The 20,000-nt window shown below is 37.2% G+C and overlaps 1 protein-coding gene across 5 annotated transcripts in view; it reads left to right on the top strand.

Annotated features, from left to right (window-relative positions):
* Positions 1 to 20,000, top strand: part of ZFHX4 (zinc finger homeobox 4) — a 180,380-nt gene that overhangs the window by 142,727 nt on the left and 17,653 nt on the right. For 3 of the 5 annotated variants that reach the window (XM_079902156.1, XM_079902158.1, XM_079902155.1), the window contains exons 5-6: positions 6,493 to 6,561; positions 14,638 to 14,793. In XM_079902156.1, coding sequence (XP_079758282.1) covers positions 6,493 to 6,561; positions 14,638 to 14,793 — 225 coding nt within the window. The remainder of the gene's footprint in view (positions 1 to 6,492; positions 6,562 to 14,637; positions 14,794 to 20,000) is intronic. The other 2 variants (XM_079902159.1, XM_079902157.1) reach the window with 1 other exon arrangement.

Genomic DNA, 20,000 nt, shown 5'->3' with positions numbered 1-20,000 from the left:
ATAAGGACTCGCGTCTAGATAACTGGGCAACTGGTTGATAGATGGGAATGTGCTATTATCCCTAAATTATACGAGAAGTTCAATCTTTTCCTTTCAAAATAATCAAATAAAATAGAATCTTATATGGAGAGATGTATTAGGCATTAGTAAATTTAAGAAAAAATATTTCAGTAACAGCACTTTAAAATGTGAGACCTTAAGAAGATGTATGAGTAATTTATTGAAACTAATTGATATCAGGAACTTATTAAATTATTTTAGGTCCCATTACACTGAGGTCATAGATGATTCAAGAAGCAGAAAGAAGTGATCACACATTCCTGGCCGGGAGGCCCCAGGAGATACTACTGCCTTACTATATAAAAATAACTTCTGGGTAAAACCAGACAGGGCAGGGCAAAGGAGCTTTACTTTTTCAGAAAGTAAAAAATTACAAATCCAGCCCCATTCAGGTAATTGACACTGGAGCATCCAATGCACTTCAATCTATTACTGCCTAGAAGAACTAATTTAAGAGAAAGCACTGCAGATCAACAATGATGATGTTGCTTGGTTACTCAAAACCATTTGGTAACATGCTGAGTTGCTTAGCTTTTTTAGAAGCACACTCTTTGTATCCACATAGGAAAAGGATGGAGAAGACCACTTGAAACCATTTTTAATTGCAAACTTGCTTCAACTGGAAACAGGCTTCTCTTTTGCAACACACAAGCAAGTCCAGAGGTTTTTATTAAAATGTGAACTACCATGGTAGTAATAAATGTTGAATTTGATGTGCTCTTCTAAATATTGATCTTGTTATGGTGAATCTGCTTTGAAGGGGTTTGAGCTGTTTTTTTAGGAGGTAGGAAACTCGAAGTTTTTAGGCTTCCTGGCCCAGGAGTCCTGGGGGCTGGCTGGAGGCACCCCTGTCCAGGGGAGAGTCCAGAGCTTTGGAATCAGACTCACTCAGTTGAAATCCTACCTTCTGCCACTCTGTGCCTTTGGACAAACTGAGCTTTGATATCTCATCTCTTCCGTAAAAGCAATGGCTTTTCTGTGACAGATTTACTGTGAGGATGGAGTAAGGAAATGCATGTTACGTGCTTAGCACCTAACAGGTTTCCAACAAGTATTCACTTATTATTTTGAAACTAGAGAGCTGCAAGTATCTTCTCTGTATTCCCAGTCTGTAAGATACCTTTTACAATGAGTCACAGAGCTGAGGTAGAGAGAGGAGGGACTTCAAAAAATGGGGGGAGGAGCTAGAAGGGCTGTTGAAATTTGTGGATTCTCTTTCAGAATTTGGTCTTATTCTCCAATTATAAAATAAGAATAGGCATATATATATATATATGTATATATATATATATATATATTTTTTAATGGATGAAAGTAAAGTGGAACTCAAAATGTTATCTAGGACCTAGGACTACAGAAAATGTTTTTCTTTCTCTTTATTACTTTAGACCAATTAGCTTAATATTTACTCTGTTTGGTGGTGTATTTTTTATTTTATGTGCTAAACATTTTACTAAAAATAGTGATGCACTTGATTATTTAATGCATTAACATATCAATGGGAGGGGTTGAGACATGGACGTTTTGTAAGCAAATACTATCTTAGTACTATACTTAGCAACTTAAACATTCAACCATTATTTTAAAAATTCCAACTTCCACTGAACTTGTGCCAAACGCTTCCCAGATTTGCTGATAAGAATATAAAAAGCACGGGGCTGCTGCAATAATCAAGTGCAGATTAGATTAGATTTATTCCCAAATGACAGCAATCTTAAACTTAGAATTCTCTGTTTGTGTATCTAGACTGCTTTAAAAAATTAAAAATTCCAGATCTTGCCCTGATCATTAGATTTGTATGGATTATATAGTTTTTTTAAAGTATTATTCCAATTTGCAGGGGAAAAAAAAATCAAGATTTGCCAGCTAAGAACTTGATGACTTTTGAACTAAGATTGAATGCCTGAAAGTTATCAGTTAACTTACAGAATAAATATTATTCAAACAAGGGAAGGAAAAAAGGAGTAGTGAGGTGGACAAGCTTATGAGTAGGTGTGGCAGGACAAAAAAAGAGAGAGTGGTGGGGGCTTTCATTCTCATAATTAAAAGGAGTAAGAACCCTAAAAATTTAGGTTTTTTTGTTTGTTTGCGGTACGCGGACCTCTCACCGCTGCGGCCTCTCCCGTTGCGGAGCACAGGCTCCGGATGCGCAGGCTCAGCGGCCATGGCTCACGGGCCCAGCCACTCCGCGGCATGTGGGATCCTCCCAGACCAGGGCACGAACCCGTGTACCCTGCATCAGCAGGCGGACTCTCAACCACTGCGCCACCAGGGAAGCCCAAAATTTAGGTTTTAAGCATTGTCTCTGGAGATGTAACCATTTGGTTTGGGGTAAGGGAAAAGGTGATTAGCAGAACTCAGGTCAAATGAGAAAAAAGGGAAATGAGAAATAATTACAGAATCAGAAAGAAAGCCACTTTTAGGATTTAAAAAATATGGTTCAGTATATCATTGTGGTTAAGAGAGCTATTCCTGAATAAAGCTATATGGGTTCGAATCATAGCTCCGCCTCTTGCTTGAGGTGTCCTAACACATATAAAGAGCATCAGTCAGTACCTGGCACAAAGCAAATGCTGTAAAATGTTGGTGGTAGTGATGGTGATTGTGCTAATTAATATACTATTCCTCAGAAAATGCAGCAATTACTCCTACCTTGTGTTAATAAAAATAATTTGGTATCATTTTCAAATGTGTATCATCACAAAATTGACAGAATAGAGTAGAATACTGAATGAATTATCAGTGGTCTTATTTTTTTTTAATAAATTTATTTTATTTTTGGCTGCATTGCGTCTTCGTTGCTGCACGCAGGCTTTCTCTAGTTGCGGCAAGCAGGGGTTACTCTTCATTGCGGTGCGCAGGCTTCTCATTGCGATGTCTTCTCTTGTTGTGGAGCACGGGCTTTAGCCGCGCAGGCTTCAGTAGTTGTGGCACGTGGGCTCAGTAGTTGTGGCTTGCAGGCTCTACAGTGCAAGCTCAGTAGTTGTGGTGCATGGGTTTAGTTGCTCCACAGCATGTGGAATCTTCCCGGACCAGGGCTTGAACCCATGTCCCCTGTATTGGCAGGTGGGTTCTTAACCACTGCACCACCAGGGAAGTCCCAGTGGTCTTATTTTTAAAGAGTATTAAATAAGAAAGGTCAGGTGCTAGAGAACACAAGTTAATAATCTAATTAAATCACCAGCAAAAGAGACAGATCATGTTAACAACAGTCAGATTTGTTATTACAGAGCAATTATTAAAGTGAAATATTGAAAGATGCTAAGTATCATTAGTAGGCTTTAAACATGTCATTTAACACAGGCAGAAAACTATAATCAGTTTATTTGATAAGTTAAAATGTCCTTTATTAAAATATTTATATCATTTGTATAAAGGAGGCACTATTGTTGAGGATCTAGAAAGAATTCTGTGGCATACTGCACTACATTCCTTTATAAAATTATTTGCACAAGTCACTCTCTTCGGAGTAGTCTCCAAGTGCCACATGATCTAATTTGTGAGATTAAATAACTGTTTTGGTTTTGACATTTTGCACATTTCCTTAAATCACTATTAAATGCAAGGATTTCAATGTGGCACCAAACTATTATTTGGTTACATTTTATATTCAAAGAATGTAATCTTTTATGAAATATCAGAAATTTCACAGGACTAGTGAAAAGTTGCTTTCTTCCCGCTTCCTTCCCACCCCTCTCCACATGCACACACTTAGTTTTCTGGCCTTTACAAAGGTAGGAAAACCTTTATAAGCTTCTAAATACTGTGGTATTAAAACTGGACACATCCAAAATTTCAGACTTTTTTACCATACTGACCTGGGTTTCATTTCAGGCTCTGTCAGTTTCAAACTTCGGGACCTGGGGCAAGTGACCTTAACATCTTGGAGCCTCCAGGCTTCTGATTTTTAAAATGAAGATTAAGCATTACCTCATGATTTTATTGTGAGGGTTACATGACTGTTTTTACACAAATAGTTTACCACAGTATCTGGCAGAGATACAAACTTAATAAGATGTCATTGTTTTCTTTTTATTTTCAGGAATCTTTAAAGAGTAGCAGTCATTTGGTCAAATTCACTTAGCTACTACTGATATCTATTTGAACAAGACTATTTAATACATTGAAGTGTGTGTGTGTGTGTGTGTGTGTGTGTGTGAAATGGTAAGGATTCTTTGATAAAATGGAATTGTTTTTTGCTAGAAAAGAGGGGAAGAAATGGTTTTACACACACACGTTTATATATATATATATATATATATATATACATATATACACACACATATATATGTAAGATGACTTCTCTGTTTTTGGTATAATTGAGGAAGCTTTGAATTTAGAGTTCTGAGGCTCTGGGAAGCTTTTATAAAATTCTCATCTTGAGATTCATCTGTTTCAGGATATAGGGTGTGGTTTAGTATTTTGAATAAAGGTATCCTAGGTGACTTTGATATGCCTCACTTTGTCCTAGGTTGAGAATCTCTTAAAATGAAAGCTCTCAAGGAACTCACAGTTTCTTGGGGAAATAGACATGAATCATATAAAAGTTATCACAATACATCAAAAGTACTGAGACATATGTATAAGCTAATTGTTAATGAAAGCACAGAGGAGGTGACACTTGCTTTAGGTATTGAGGGAAGAATGAGAGTTTAACAGGAGAAGAAAACAAGACATTCAAAATATAAAAGGAACAATATTGATCAAGGAATAAAGGTATGAGAGATTGCCAGGAGGAAGAAGTGGCCTTCTTGAGAGACATATTGATTGGACACGAATGTTGTGAGTTTTTGGAAGTTATTCCTTAATTTATAAGCAAAGACTGATGACAAATTCTTTTTTTCAAAACTAATTTAAGATATAGTTACAAGATAATTGTTTTTTTTTTGTTGTTGTTGTTGTTTGGGAAAGGGCACTGGGTATTTATTATGATTGTATTGTTTTTAAATAGTTTACCATCAAAGGCCAAAGGTTTTGTATGTAGCAGGAAAAACAACTAGTGAAGGCAATAATAGTGCTTTGGTGTGCACTTCTATTTTAAGGTTAATTATTTGTTTAATTAAAGCCCTCAGAATCAACCACAGATGCTATTGCCTAGAAATATTAGATAAACTTGAGTCTATTTAACAATGTAAGGATTGTGTGACTGCTTTTTTATCCTCTCAACGAGATACGGCCTTTTCTCATTTTAAAGACCATATCAGGGGCTTCCCTGGTGGCGCAGTGGTTGAGAGTCCACCTGCTGATGCAGGGGACACGGGTTCGTGCCCCGGTCTGGGAAGATCCCACATGCCGCGGAGCAGCTGGGCCCGTAAGCCATGGCCGCTGAGCCTGCACGTCTGGAGCCTGTGCTCCGCAATGAGAGAGGCCACAACAGTGAGAGGCCCGCATACCGCAAAAAACAAACAAACAAAAAAAAGACCATATCATATTTTCCCTTTATTTGGATTATTTTCTCTTATGGTTGTTGATTATTTATGTAGTTATATCTGTATTCTACAAATGAGGGAATCAGGGCTTAAAGAGGTCAAGTAATATACTGAAAATCCAGTGCTAGGGTCATGATGTTTACTCAAGCAATTTTACTTTCTTGAATGATAGCTCTTGAGATATTATGAGATATTAGATTGGAAAGACATGGAATTCCAGAGATTGTTGTGGAGGCTATTGAAACTGTCAGGAAAGAGATGATGACAGAAGAAGAGAGAAACAGACGTGACAAGAGACTTTGTAAAATGGAATCAACGCCATGTGTTGAGTCAGTAGAGAAAGAATACGGTGTGGAAAGTGATTTCTGAAGTCTAGTTGTTTTTTATAGATTTCCCTACGACAGGGAACCCAAAGGAAGAATGGAGCTAGGTGAAACCTATGATTTCTGTCTGGGGATAAGTTTAGCAAACAGCAAACATTGCCGGCACTTCTGCTCTGGAGCTCACCTAAAAGATCAGAATAAAGATGTGGATTTATTGATGACTTGGACATATTCTTCAGGTTTCTTCAAGTGCTTGTTTTTTGCTTTGGTCTCTCACATCAGCTACCATATATTGAGTATTTTTTTTCTTTTTTTTGGTACCTTGACAGAGAAGTAAAAGTATGCTCATAGTTTATGTAATGTGCCATTGTCATTACAACATGTAGGCTTGGCCAAATAACCAAGTGGGAAAAATCAGAATGAGCCTTTCTTGTTTCCATATTTTATCTGTATTATTAAATTCACTGTGTGCTGCTGATTATTGAGAATTAGATCTAATCTTGCCACTCCCTGGGCTCATTTTTCCAGCCACTAGGATGTAAGGTGTGCCAGAGATTCACCTGAGTTCTGCCTGAGGCTTATCTCTTTGAAAGCCAAATTTTGGGTTCTTGTGATACTGGCTGACACTGCAGAGCTGAACATGGCATGCTGATTACCTTTCACTCTGATGTCCTCTGCAGAAACTGCCTCTTTGGGAGCCAGGACCTGTGAGGATGATCTTACAGAGCAGCAGTTGAGAGCGACCTCAGGTAATTGGTCTTATTCTTGTCTGTCTTGAATGAGCTACATTTGTTACTCCCATAATTTATGTAATGAACTATCTCTGGAACTGCTCTAATTAGAACTGATCAGATCCCTTATACAAATCATTTAAATCCTATATAGAATATATCAATATTATATATAATAAATTAAATATTGGCTTGGCCAAAAAGTTCGTTCGGATTTTCTGCCAGCGCGGACGAAAACCCAAACGAACCTTTTGGCCAACCCAGTATATAATAAATAAATTAAATCAAATGTAGCCAATATTTGGATGCATATGTAAAGCAATTTCTTAAAGAACAGGTAACTTATGCTGGATAATTTCTCACATCTACATTTACACACAATGAAGTTTTACCTAAATGGTCAGTTTTACACAATGTATATGTCAATAAGCTGGGTATTAGTTTTCCCCAAGTCAAACAACCTGGATGGTGGAGTTAGTTTTGGTAATTGATGAGCTGATTGGATTTTTACTGCCCTGTCAATACAATCACTAGTTCCTGTGCTTTGCGTGCTTATGTGTGTGGTAAAAGGTGGAGACTCTGCCTTCTTAGGAGCATTATATTCAGATAATTTAAGGGGAATTTCACCCATGTTGCTACAACACACCTCATTTATTTCTGCTGTATAAACATGATTCCAGTTTCCAGATTTATACAGTTGGAATAATAATGTGTTATACAGAATAACAAAAACATGATTATAAAAAGTCCTTCAGGGGCTTCCCTGGTGGCGCAGTGGTTGAGAGTCCGCCTGCCGATGCAGGGGACACGGGTTCGTGCCCCGGTCCGGGAAGATCCCACATGCCGCGGAGCGGCTGGGCCCGTGAGCCATGGCCGCTGAGCCTGCCCGTCCGGAGCCTGTGCTCCGCAACGGGAGAGGCCACAGCAGTGAGAGGCCCGCGTACCGCAAAAAAAAGAAAAAAAAAAAAAAAAAAAAAAGTCCTTCACATTCATAATGGGGTATTGAAATACTTTTAAAAAATTGTAAATGAAACCATTCCTCCAATATAAACTCAGGACTTCCCTCTTAAAAAAGTCTTCAAAGTTAAGTTTACCTTCACCTATGTGTGTCTCATGAATACTTTTTTATTTATAAGTAATTATTTTTCATTTTATATATTATTTTTCCCTAGAAAACTAAAGAACATATTTAAGCTAAAGTAGCATAAACTCAGTTCTTCCTCTTCACTTCAAGCCAATCAAAAAATTGCATTAATGACTAGATTGAAAGTAATAGGGTAAAAATCAAGACCATGACAAAAATATTAGACTAAAAGGAGACCGCTCCCTCTCAATACATCTCTTTATTGTTTTGTAAAAAAAAAAAGACACCAAAATTTACATCTTCGGGCTTCCCTGGTGGTGCAGTGGTTGAAAGTCCACCTGCCGATGCAGGGGACACGGGTTCGTGCCCCGGTCCAGGAAGATCCCACAGGCCGCGGAGCGGCTGGGCCCGTGAGCCATGGCCGCTGAGCCTGCGCGTCCGGAGCCTGTGCTCTGCAACGGAAGAGGCCACAACAGTGAGAGGCCCGCATAACGCAAAAAACAAAAAACAAAACAAAACAAAACAAAATGTACATCTTCACGTCAACCTCTGTGAGAAGCTTTATATTTAGATATTCCCATGCCTTCTGAATATTTTCATAGGAATGTTCTACAGGGAAGTCAAATATAACATATTCCAGATTGAACTTCTCTTTTCTGCAAAACCATTTCTTCTCCTCTTTTAATTGATGACATCATACCATAGACCTAGTTACCCTAAGCAGGAAAACTAGGAATCACCAGTTTAACTCAAAATTGCCAGGAACTGTTGGGCATAGGTTATAAGTAAGGCAAATGAGTTCTCTCATTTTTAGACAATATTACTATAGAAATAAATGTTATTTTCAGATTGCAACAAATGTGAAAAAAGAATTAAAAGAGGTAATGTGTAGCGCAGAGTCTCCCAAAGTGTGGGCCCCTTAAAAGCAGCATCAGCCCAATCTGGGAACTTGGAAGAATGCAGATTCTTAGGCCCCATCCCAGACTTACTGAATTAGAAACACTGAGGATGGGGCCCAGCAGTCTGTGGTTTAACAAGCCCTCCAGGTGACAGTGATTCCCACTAAAGTCTGAGGACCCCACCTGTGTGACAGGTGATGCACTACCTTAGAAGCAGTGGTCAGAGAAGTTCTCTGAGGAAATGCCAGGTGAGCTGAGTCCAAAATAATGAGAAGGACCCAATTAGGGGAAAGGCTTTACAGACAGAGGAGGGGAAGAAGTTGGTGATAGTCCGTGAAGAGAAAGAAGGCTGACCTGGAGAGAGATGAGTGAGTGGGGAGGAGAACAATGTAAGATGACGTCATAAAGGTAGGCAAGGCCTGATTATTTCAACCACAGTAAGGGGTTGTTATGTATGTTATTTTAAGCAAAGTAGGAAGCCATGGCAGGCCTCAAACAGGAGAATAGCTCGATTTTATTATATTAAGGTATGCAGAATAAATTGTGGGAAAGCAAGAGCAAGTCTTCCCCAGTTTTGAGACCATTGCAAGATACAGGTAAGTGACTAAGGGTACTGGCAATGGAAATGTAAAGAAATAGATGGATTTACTGTATGCCAAATACTTTGGAATCGGAATTAATGGGACTTGCCAATGGATTGTGTACATAAGAGAAGGAAAGAAAGAAGTCAGTGATGACTCTTGCTTTTTGTGAATGGTGGTACCATTAACTGAGGTGGTGGAGACTGGGGAGAAACAAAGTGAAGTATGTTGAAGGGGGATTAGGAGCTCTGATTTGGGCATATTAAGTTTGATATGCCTTCCAGACATCCAAATGGAGATATAAAATTTAAAGCAATGGATCTGGATGAAATCATCTAGGGAAATCATTATTTTTCCTCAAATCAGACATTCTTTGTAGATAAGAGAATAGGGCTTAGGACAAATGCTGGAGACACTCCAATATTTAGATTTTTAATGGAGGAGGCCCCAGCAAAGGGGAATAAGGGGGAACTTTCAGAGGGGTACAACGAAAATCACAATAGTCTCATGCCAAGAAATTCAAGAAAGGGATGTTTTTCAAGGAGAAAGGAGTAGTAACATCTATTGAGCAAAGTTAAGTAAGATGCAAACAGAAAAGTGGCCATTGGATTTCACAGCATGGAAGTCATTGGTGGCTTTGAGAAGAGGAATGGATGTGAAGCCAGGCTGGAAAGGGTTGAATAATGAATGTGATTTAGTCGAGAGAGAAGATGTGAAGCAAAAAACAAACCAGACCAAAACCAAACCAAACCAAACAAATACTCCTTTTAGGTTTTATTGAAGGGGAATAGAGGAATGGGATAGAGTCTGGACTTCTCCTTTTCTTCCCCATTTTGCTTCCCAAATGGAACTCAGTGTTCCAACTAACAAGTATTGCCTGCCTTCTGTAATTCCAGGCACTAATCCTGGTGCTTCTGGCACAGTGACAAATAAGACAATCACTGTTTTCAATAAATGTGTACCTATTAGAGAAAGTAGGTAATACGCAGATAATTTCCACACACTACGGTAAGTTGTTTGACACCAGTGCACAAGAAAAAGAAAAAGAAATTTATCCAGAAACATTACTCCTAGTTCAATATTCAGGGAAGATTTTTTTGAGAAATAAGCAATTAATAATGATACAGTTAGCATTTTTTTAATACTTATTTTGTGTTTTGCTCTGTGCTGACTGATTTTTATACATTATAACAAATCCATGAGGTGGGTATTATTAACTCCAGCTTTACGTATGATGAAACTGATATTTCCCAAGCTAGGCTTAAAGGAAAGATGGGGATTATACAGTGGAGAAAAGTTGTTCTAGATAAGAGAAAGAAACAGAGTGGTATGTCTTATAGGAAGGAAGAGAGCATTAATGACTATTGCGTGTGTCTAAACAGTGGTGCACAAAATGTGGTCCTTGGACCAAAAGCTTTAGCATCACCTGGGAACTTAGAGATGTAAATTCTCAGGCCTTACTCTAAACCTACCAAGTCAGAAGTTCTAGGGATAGAGCCCAGCAATCTGTGGTTTAACAAGTCTTCCAGGTGGTTCTGGTGCCGTAAAATTTGAGAACACCATACTTGAGAGTTAAATGCTAGGTAGGAAGTGAAGAAAGATGAGACCAGATTGGTAGACAAGGACCGGCTATTCTTGCCCTGTACAGAAGATTGAGCTTTTTCTTTATGTGATGGCAGTCACTGAAAGATTTTAAGTAGAGAAGTCAAATTTAAGTAGATCATATAAAGGATAAATTTGGAGGGAGTGGGGACTGGACAGGGAGACAATGAAGGGGCCCAGGAAGGAATTCTTGTAAGCCAAGTATCTAGAATAGATGCTCCCTAAAAAAAACTACAGATGTTTGAGTCACTAACCTCTGCTTCCTCTTTACACGGGCTTAAAAAGCATGTGGTGTTTTCCTTAGAAGACTCAGAGGGTTTCCAAACCCAAGTATAATAAAGCAATGGGAACCAAGCAAAACTGGTGTTCAGATCAGAGGCATGTCACTGAAGCCGATTTGCTTCGAAATTATATAATTTTGTAGAATAAATTGATAGTGATTTTCCAATCATTTTTTATTATTCAAAGGAAAATAAGCTACTCATTCAAAAACTTTTCTTTTAAACATAGTTTATGTGTATGTGTAACTTATAAGATCATCATTTTAGTATGATAAAAATGCTAGGGGAAGTTAACTGTACTGTACTTGTATAGTATATATGACTATAGTATTATTTTGTCTTCTTCCTATTATTTTGAAATGTTTTAAAATAAAAATGTTTTATCATTTATCTGAAAATTGGGAAGTTCTACTGTACCCTAATGTGCATTTAAGCATAACTACATTCATATCATAAAGTTTAACATGTCAATAGTATAGTTTTTATTTTCCATGAAGCAAAAGAATAATTGAAATATATACAGTGTGAATACAACAATATTATGAAATGCTATAATACTTTCATTATTATTAACATGTTAATAATTATTATTATTAACATGTAACATGTTGAAGAAATTTATTGATGAAAATGAAAACTGCTTTAGCATCTTTATTTGGGAATTTTATGTAATTTAGTATCCTTATTTTGGAATTTTACGTAATTTCCCTCAGTTCTAAGACATCCCTTTAATACATTTAATGTCATATGCTGTTTTCCTTCTTTCATAAAATTGTCTTCCTTTTTTCATAAGCATCTTACATTTTATGGCATTTTACAGTTGATGAAATGTGGTACTTGAAAATCATTCAATAGAATGTAGCCAACTCTTGCCCTTGACCCCAAATCCAACCTACAAGGTTTTCTAGAAAAAGTGGTTTCTCCATGTGAATACTCTTGACTCTGAAGCCTATTTATAAAATGAATGTCAAATTTATTTCAAAAACTCTCTTTAAGAATGAAAGTGACTTTTTACTTCTGACTTGTAGGAAACTTTATGGTGTACATAAGTTACCCTTTGATTCTTTTTTACGTGATTAAAAATTCGCCAAGTTCTATGGCTCCAAAGAGCCTACCTGTAATAAACAGCTTTCGCCTTCAAAACCACAAAACAGGTCTGAATTGCTGGAGCATTAGAGCTAATTGACTGCCTACTTCAAAGGAAGAACAAGAAAAGTGTGGGCAGTCACAGAAGCAGAGGCAGTGCCAGCAAATCCACCTCTGGAGGTTATGAGCTGTGGCTTGGAGGAGCCGTGCAAAGTTATGGCCTCAGAACTGCTGTTTGCGATTAAGTTGATGGGGAGAGTCTATCCCACAATCTCTCCCTGCTGCTGACACAGAGTCTTTGTTCACATTCAGATTTCTCAAACTGTTGCCAGGGTCAGGCTGAGGTCAGACACCACAGTGATGTATAGAAGAACTTGTCTGGGAATTTCTCTCACACTTAAGACACATACCAGAAACATGAAGAAGAGGATCCTGCAAAAACTGTCTGATGAGACGCAGATGATACTGTAGTTTTTCTTTTCGTACCTTCATAATCTTCGTTTTCTTCTCCTGACGCATAATGTTTTATGAACATGAGTTGGCGATAGCCCTTACAATTTTCTGTCCCCTCCAGATAAGGACATTCAGTAGCACTCTGATGCTTCATTTTCCAGCCCTGGGGGAGAGGTCCAGTAAATCTACTCCAAGAACTCTCGCATCCCTTCTGCCACGGGCCGTCCGTAGGTCGCGGGCCTGACTCTGGATGTCACGTCACGTGTGTGGACTTGGCGGGGACACAGCCTAATCTAGTCATGATCTCAGCCTCCCAGCCTCCCAAACTGAGCCAGGCCGCTGTCCCCACCCAGCCTGGGCCCCTGCTGGGAGGAGGGAGCCTGGGTTTGATCAGTGATTATCACCGACAGGTGAAAGCAGGCTACAGCCAGGAGGAGGGTTGATTCTTTCTTCTTCAAGTACAATTTCCACATGTATTGAAAGGGAAGCTGCCCCCAAACCCTCCGATGACCCACCCCTCCCCAAGGACCTCCCCTCTGCTTTTGTGCAGTGGCAAAGTGCAAATATGGAATCAAGAGATTTGTATGGTGCCTTTGAGGACTTAACAGTCGAAACAAACTCTGGTTTCAAATGTATTAAGCGTCCTTGTTTTTCCCCTTAGTTTTTTTTTTGGAGTTTCCCCCATTGAGCCCAGAACTGGCCCCCCTCTGTTGTTTTCTGCTCTCATAGTTGTAGAGCATGGCTGGCAAGTGAGGCACTAAATAGCGATTTTTTCTTTTTTTTTTTGGTGCTCAGCTGCTACATATGACAGTGGATATTTCATTCTGCTGTCAGAACGTTATTAAAAAAACATGGGGTGTGGAGAGGGCCATGATTTCCCCTTTCAATCACTATAGCATTTGCAATGAAAATTTTATGCAGTGTGTAATTTTCAGTTAATGCTTGACACTTAAAATGTCCGGAGCTGCGTTTTGTACGGTTCTTGAAGGGTTAATTGTATCATGTTCTCTGCATAAAAGCTCTGCTTATCAAAAGCAAATAGAAGAGTGTATGCAAATGGATGTCGATGACCTTTTGCCTTTCCAGGGTTAATTTATATGGTCATTAAAGATTTTATGAAATTGAGTAGCCTGGTGCTTCTAATCCCATTTTACCTTCTTCTCCTAATTTATGTAATTCCTACCTGAACAGGGAAATATGATTTTTATTTTTTGTGCTGCAATGAGAACAGCATGCCATGCTGTGGGGAGTTGTGAGTCTGGTTATCTGGCATTACTCAGATTGCTAAAAATTCATTAAAATGCGACATCAGCACAGTGAGAGACAAATGATCGCAGGATGAAAGAGAACAGTGGGCCTTTCACGGATTAGTGCTACACAGACCCAGCATAGAGGCTAACTGCATAAACAGATTAATCCACCAGCAGCGGCATAGCTAAGATTTACAGAATAATTAAATAGGGTTGAGTTACTATGAGGATTTCCATGTAATCTAGCTGGTGTGAAACCCGTGAATGAGGTGTGGGGTGATGTGGTTGTCATAGAAGTATACCTTCTTCTGTCCTACGCCCTGTATAGCTCCCCCTATAGAAAAAATAAAATAAAATCCCAGTGTAACTGAAGTTTTGAGATCTTACTCTGACAAATTCCAAAGAATTCCTCTGGGGTCTAAGGGCTGAAAGGCAGGAGTAACACCTGTCTTACATTTAACCCATCATTATCACATTATTGAACTAAGAAATTTTTCTGAGAATTTGGTTCATTTATCCAAGTCCATGCAGCAGTGGGTTCATGTAGCTTAGAAGGTTCTACTATTGAAATTACAAAATTGCCTCACATCCATTTTCAATCTTTTCTATCTTAAACTGTACTTCTTTGAAAAGATTTCTTTTTAATTTAGTACAGGCACATTTTCTCAGTGGATATAAAAGAAGTTGCTTGAGATTAAAAAATAACAAAACAAAACCTGCATTGGTATAGCCAGCAGGTTCTAATAGTGACTTTTAATAAATTCATGCTCTTTTTTGAGAATGAATGTCTGCAAATGATTCATAAATAACAAAGTTCTTAAATGGTCACATAGTTTATTTTCATGTGTGTTTTTCTAGGGTTTTCCATCCAACTGACTGGTCTGTCTTTCTTAACAGAAGAACAAAGTGAGGAGACAGAAGGAGCTATTAAACCTACAGCCGGGGCTGAGGATGATGAGAAAGACACAAGTGAAAGAGACAATAATGAAAGCAAAAACTCTAATAAAGACTCTGGTAAGATGCTAGAATCTTTCACCTTTCCTTCCCCCACCTCCATTCCCTGCAATCTGCTCTTCCTTCACTGCCCCCCCCCAAGCTTATTAAAAGCTTTTATTCATTTTAAACTGTCTGAACATTCCCACTACTATTCATTGCATGTGCATTTTGCATGTGATTTCTATCAGTAGCCTCCCATTGACCTATTTTTAATCATAACCATCTGACAGAATAGATGTGGATAAGTTGAAGAATATTGCAGGACGACCAGCGAGATTATTTTTTAATCAAATCAGTTTGTGTGCTTGTAATTTTTTAAGCGCCTTTCATTAATCTTAGCTATACTTGTGATTCCTCTGATGGCATATTAATTTTTCATAAGCACAGGATTAGATATCACTTGAACTTTTTCATTCAATCACATGTGTTCCCCCCCCCCCAAACCACATAACCTTAAAAATAAATGTTATTTTTCCTTGCTTTTTTACAACTTACACTCAGGAATTTGCCCTTTTTAAGGGCATCTATTTGAGGCATTTCAAACAAAATCCAGTGAAAAAGTTTACAGATGATTCAGCCTAAGAAGAGGAAATATCATTGAGAAGGGATTAGGTGCTGGGTAATTTTGATCTTCTAGAATAGACAAATCCCAGTAATGAAAGCTACTGTCTTTGAAAACAAACCTTCGTGTCATGACATTTACTTGTGCACAAACAAACCCTAGGCCAGCATCTGGTGTGGATACCTAAGGCTTTTTCTGTGTTTGATTTGGCAAATATATGACTTCATCCATGCTTTGTATGTATGAGATGGAAATCTATGGTCCCAATGAATATTACATTGGCTACTTTTGCTGCACGCTATACCTAGTTTTATTATGTTGGACTCATTGAAGCAGAAGAAGTGCTGAAACGGGTTCAAGCCTATTAGTTTCAGGTAGTCATCTATCTTTTCCTTGAATTCCAATGACAGCCGCATCTAAAGAAGCTTGTTTTCTCTGTGAAGACATTGGGTTGGGCAGAAAATATCATTTTCACTTGCAAGTTTATTTAAACCTGAATTATCCCATATTTGTGATTCAGTCTTTGCATATCTAAGTTTTCCATTCCCTTCAAGAATTATTTGAAGGGCCTCCCTGATACCCACCCCACACCGTTCAATGCTGAATTTGTCTCTGGAGTCCAGTGAGAAGAGTGCCATTTAAACTTGGGTCTAGGATATAGTGGCTAACATATGATTCTAATTTGATTTAAACAAAGAAGATCTAAGGTTGGTTTTGAGCCTAAAGCAATGTAAAAAAAAAAAAAAAAAAAAGATGCCCTAGCTGTATATTAATACAGTTCCTGAGGTCACTGACAAGGAATTTGAAGTACCTTGTGATCAGTTAAGGTCAAGGGTAGTGCCATCTAAGCTTCATTTGAAAAGAACTGGCAATAGCAAGGAAGTCAGTTTAGGTCTAGGATGGACCTCATCAAGGCTAGCTGATGGACTGCTTCAGGGAGGGCAGGATTCTGCTACCTTCAGTGGTGATTTTCTCACAGTGGTGCCAAAAGAGATTGCAGACCATACACCCACCCAACCCCATTCTTCAGAAGAATGTGTAAAACACACAGGACATTGGTGTTCGTTGAGTGTTCACGTAATACATAGGAATGTGACATTGTGCTTGGCTTTAAGTAACTAATACCTTGTAAAGGATGCATTGTGGGAATCTCTTGAAAATGGCTCCAGTCTCACCAATGAGGCAAGAGTCTTACTTGGAACATACCACAGATGCAAGGGCTCTATCTCCACCAGCCCAGTTTACTGCTCTACATAAATAATGGGCTCAATCACTCCTTAACGGCCTGATGAGTTATTGTCTTTTCTTGGGCATCTAATTGTACCATCTAGACAGGACTCGGCATGTGAGAGGATACAGACCATTGGATAATGACAGTTTTCTAAAACACATTTTTATCCCTGCAGAAACGCCTCCCCAACTACATCTGTAGGGATAAAAATGGGCTTTCGTACCAACTCAGAGCAATTACTGAGATGCTAATATTTAGCCTTGAAACCTCTCAGACACCAAGACAGTTATTACTGACAACTAACAAGAACTTTTAACAAAGTTTTCTGCTTTCTACATTGAATCTGATTAGGTGAAAAAATTATTACGTGGATTTTTTTCCTTGTAAGTATTTCTAATGACTGAATGAGCACTTATGTATATATTGGTTTTCTTCCTGATGTCAGTTATAAATGTCAAAAGTACTGGCAAATTTATAAGTTAATCACTATCTTAATGTGTTAGATGGGAAAACAGTGTGACCCCACTTTAACACAGAATTTTTTAGACAGGAAGGAATTAACACATGTTAGGAAGATGATGTTTGTATAAGCTGTTGTACTGTGTTGCTGACATTAATCTCTAGGACTAGAGCTTTCAAAATGAGACTTGGCAATATGCAAGTTATATTTGTTGAATATTCATTCATAATAGAAAAGCCTCCTAATGCCTCATTTATATTGTCATTTAAATCTAGTGCCACTTTAGATTAATTATAATCCAAATTATAGCTCTGTGCACTACAAGAATTAATATAGAGTTTATCCAGATTAATATATTTGCATTGAAAATGTAATATGTCTCTGCCACGGCTAAGGGGACCACTTTTTAATAAGGGAGTAAACATGAGGAAAGATGGAAATTAACCTTCATTATTGCAATTAAAATTATCCTTTCATTCTAGTCTCATTAGAAAAAATACTGTACCGGTAATTATAATTTAGGCTTATTTGGAGTTGAATACCATCTTCTGTTATATCCAAGTTTTATAGTATTCAAACTTTACCAGATACATTGATTCATAAATAATAACTCAGCATTTTGTTATTTTTTTCAAGATTTGCTTTGAGTACACATGTGTTATTGGATTTTCCTCACTTGTTTTTTTTTTTTTTTTTTCCTCACTTGTTATGAATATAAACCATTTTACAACCTTCTGTATTTTAGGGATTGAAAATTTATTAAGTAGGCAGCATCTGAATTGAAATGAATTATGTCATTTTTATATTAGTAATCTCATGCAAGTTAAATAATCCCATAACTGACAGATAATCATGGGCTCATTTATTTGGCAGTCCTTATTTGTAATTAGGCTTCATGTTTTAGTTAAAAATGCATTAAAATTACATTTTTTTTTTGAGGATAGTGTGATGGCCTTAATAACACAAAATGAATTATGATCTCATTTCAAAATTTTGTCTAAGGTAACAAACAGTGTTTATTTCAAGTAAAGTTGTAACCATAAACTATGAATAATCAGACAACTTAAAACCTTCCTAAAATTAATTGGCCTTTACTTAATATAAGATATTTCTAAGATAAAACAATTCAGAGAAAGACCCCAGAGTTGATTTCCTATAATTTACCAGGGAGGCCATAATACCTGAGATGGTACCCCTTTGAGTAGAAGAGGCATGCATGCATAAAATATAATGTCCCTCATTTTTGCAAGTAATCCTGGTGACCTGTTTTATCTTCAAGAGTCTGTTTTTGTCATATGTTATTGCATCTTAGCATTCTCTGCTGTTGCTGCTGCTTCTTATCAGTGACACACATTTCTGGGGTGCCTAGCTTGAGTTAGGGGGTCTAGACTTTATTTATAACTTCTTCTCAGTTTAAAATAAGATAGTCTTTAGGAAGTTCCTAGCTTACATTAAGATCACGGTTTAATTAACTAAGTTAATTAAGAAAAAAATCTCGAAGCTGACCCATATATTGGGTGGAATACTATATCCAACAGTTATTTCGATGGCTATGAAATAGTGACCCTAAAATTTAACTCTTCATGCAGCATGAATGTCCCTAAATTCAAAAGCAATTATATTCTTGATGATATTAATGTACATAAAAATAATATGGATTAATTATATCAAATATGTATACCAGTGTAAAGTCTTAGTAAAATGTTTCAAACCTTGAAATCAGTGTTCTTTTGACCTTTATAGTACTACTATTAGAAGATATATGCTTATAAAAATAAGGCCACACTTATACATTGAATAGATTCAGAAGTTTCTGGAAGGTTTATTCTGTTTTTGATGTTCCTAAGGCCTGCAAGCAACAAGAGTTGTGGAAATTCTCATTTACCTTGTGTGTGACAGTCTTTGATACCATAGGGAACTGGACCAATTTATTATTTGGTCATGTCTGATTCTCTCATGTACACAAAAGAATGATAGGGGAATATGACATAGTATTATTTTCTTAAGGAAGCATATTCTTACTCACTATTGGGAAACTTTTGAAGAAAAATCTTCCAGTCTCACAGGAAAAAAGCAGCTGATAGACATTTGCTGACTTAAATGACAATCATTTTCTACAACTTGATCTGACACCTGAATCAGTAAATTTTATTTGCAAACTTTATATATCATATTGTTTTCTTAAGTGTTTATTTTTAACACTTTAAAAATGATAGCACAAAATATATTCTGCTTTGAGAATTTTGCTTTAGATGAAAGACATCTTTTTGATACCAGAATTAATTATGAAATAAACATTCTTGTTTTTGACATGTCTTTGGATATCAAATACTTGGATCTTGTTTAATAAATGTAATAAAATCCTTTAGTCTATCTCAGATTTAAGTTCATCTAAATTCGATAAATTGTTTTTTCAAATATCTAGAAAGAATCTAAATTTCTCTAAGGTATCTGTATATGTAGGACAAATGTACCAATTCAAATAAAATCTAGTGTTTGTAAATCTAGAAATCAGTAGCAGTGCAATTGGTTTGGAAATGTAACACTAATTCTGTACCTACCGCAAACCCCAAGGGAATAAATTATTGTCATTATGTCATTTAAATTCTAGTTTAATTTTGGTCTCGTCAGAGTCAGATTTACTTTTAAATTTCTTTCAGAGTTTGGGATTCCTAAAATTATTTATATGGTACAAAACATGCATCTCCATCCAGGAGAGGAAAAGAATGTATTTTTTGGTTCATTTTTACTTTGTTTCCATAACATCCTTGACCTTATTTTTAAATTAAAACTGGGTTATTTTGCAATAAGGTATAATTTGTTCATTTATATGAACCGTATGTGGATTGAAAAAAAATCAAGATAAATCTTCATGCACAGCATACAATCAGATTACGCCTAGACTCTATATTTACGCGGGGTCTGATAGCAATCAATGGTTTAGCTTCATTGCATTTCAAGATGTATTTGCA

Source organism: Stenella coeruleoalba (assembly GCF_951394435.1).
Source record: "Stenella coeruleoalba genome assembly, chromosome: 17".
Lineage (NCBI taxonomy): Eukaryota > Metazoa > Chordata > Mammalia > Artiodactyla > Delphinidae > Stenella > Stenella coeruleoalba.
The sequence above is the reverse complement of the archived record's forward strand: the minus strand, read 5'-3'. Positions and strand labels throughout refer to the sequence as shown.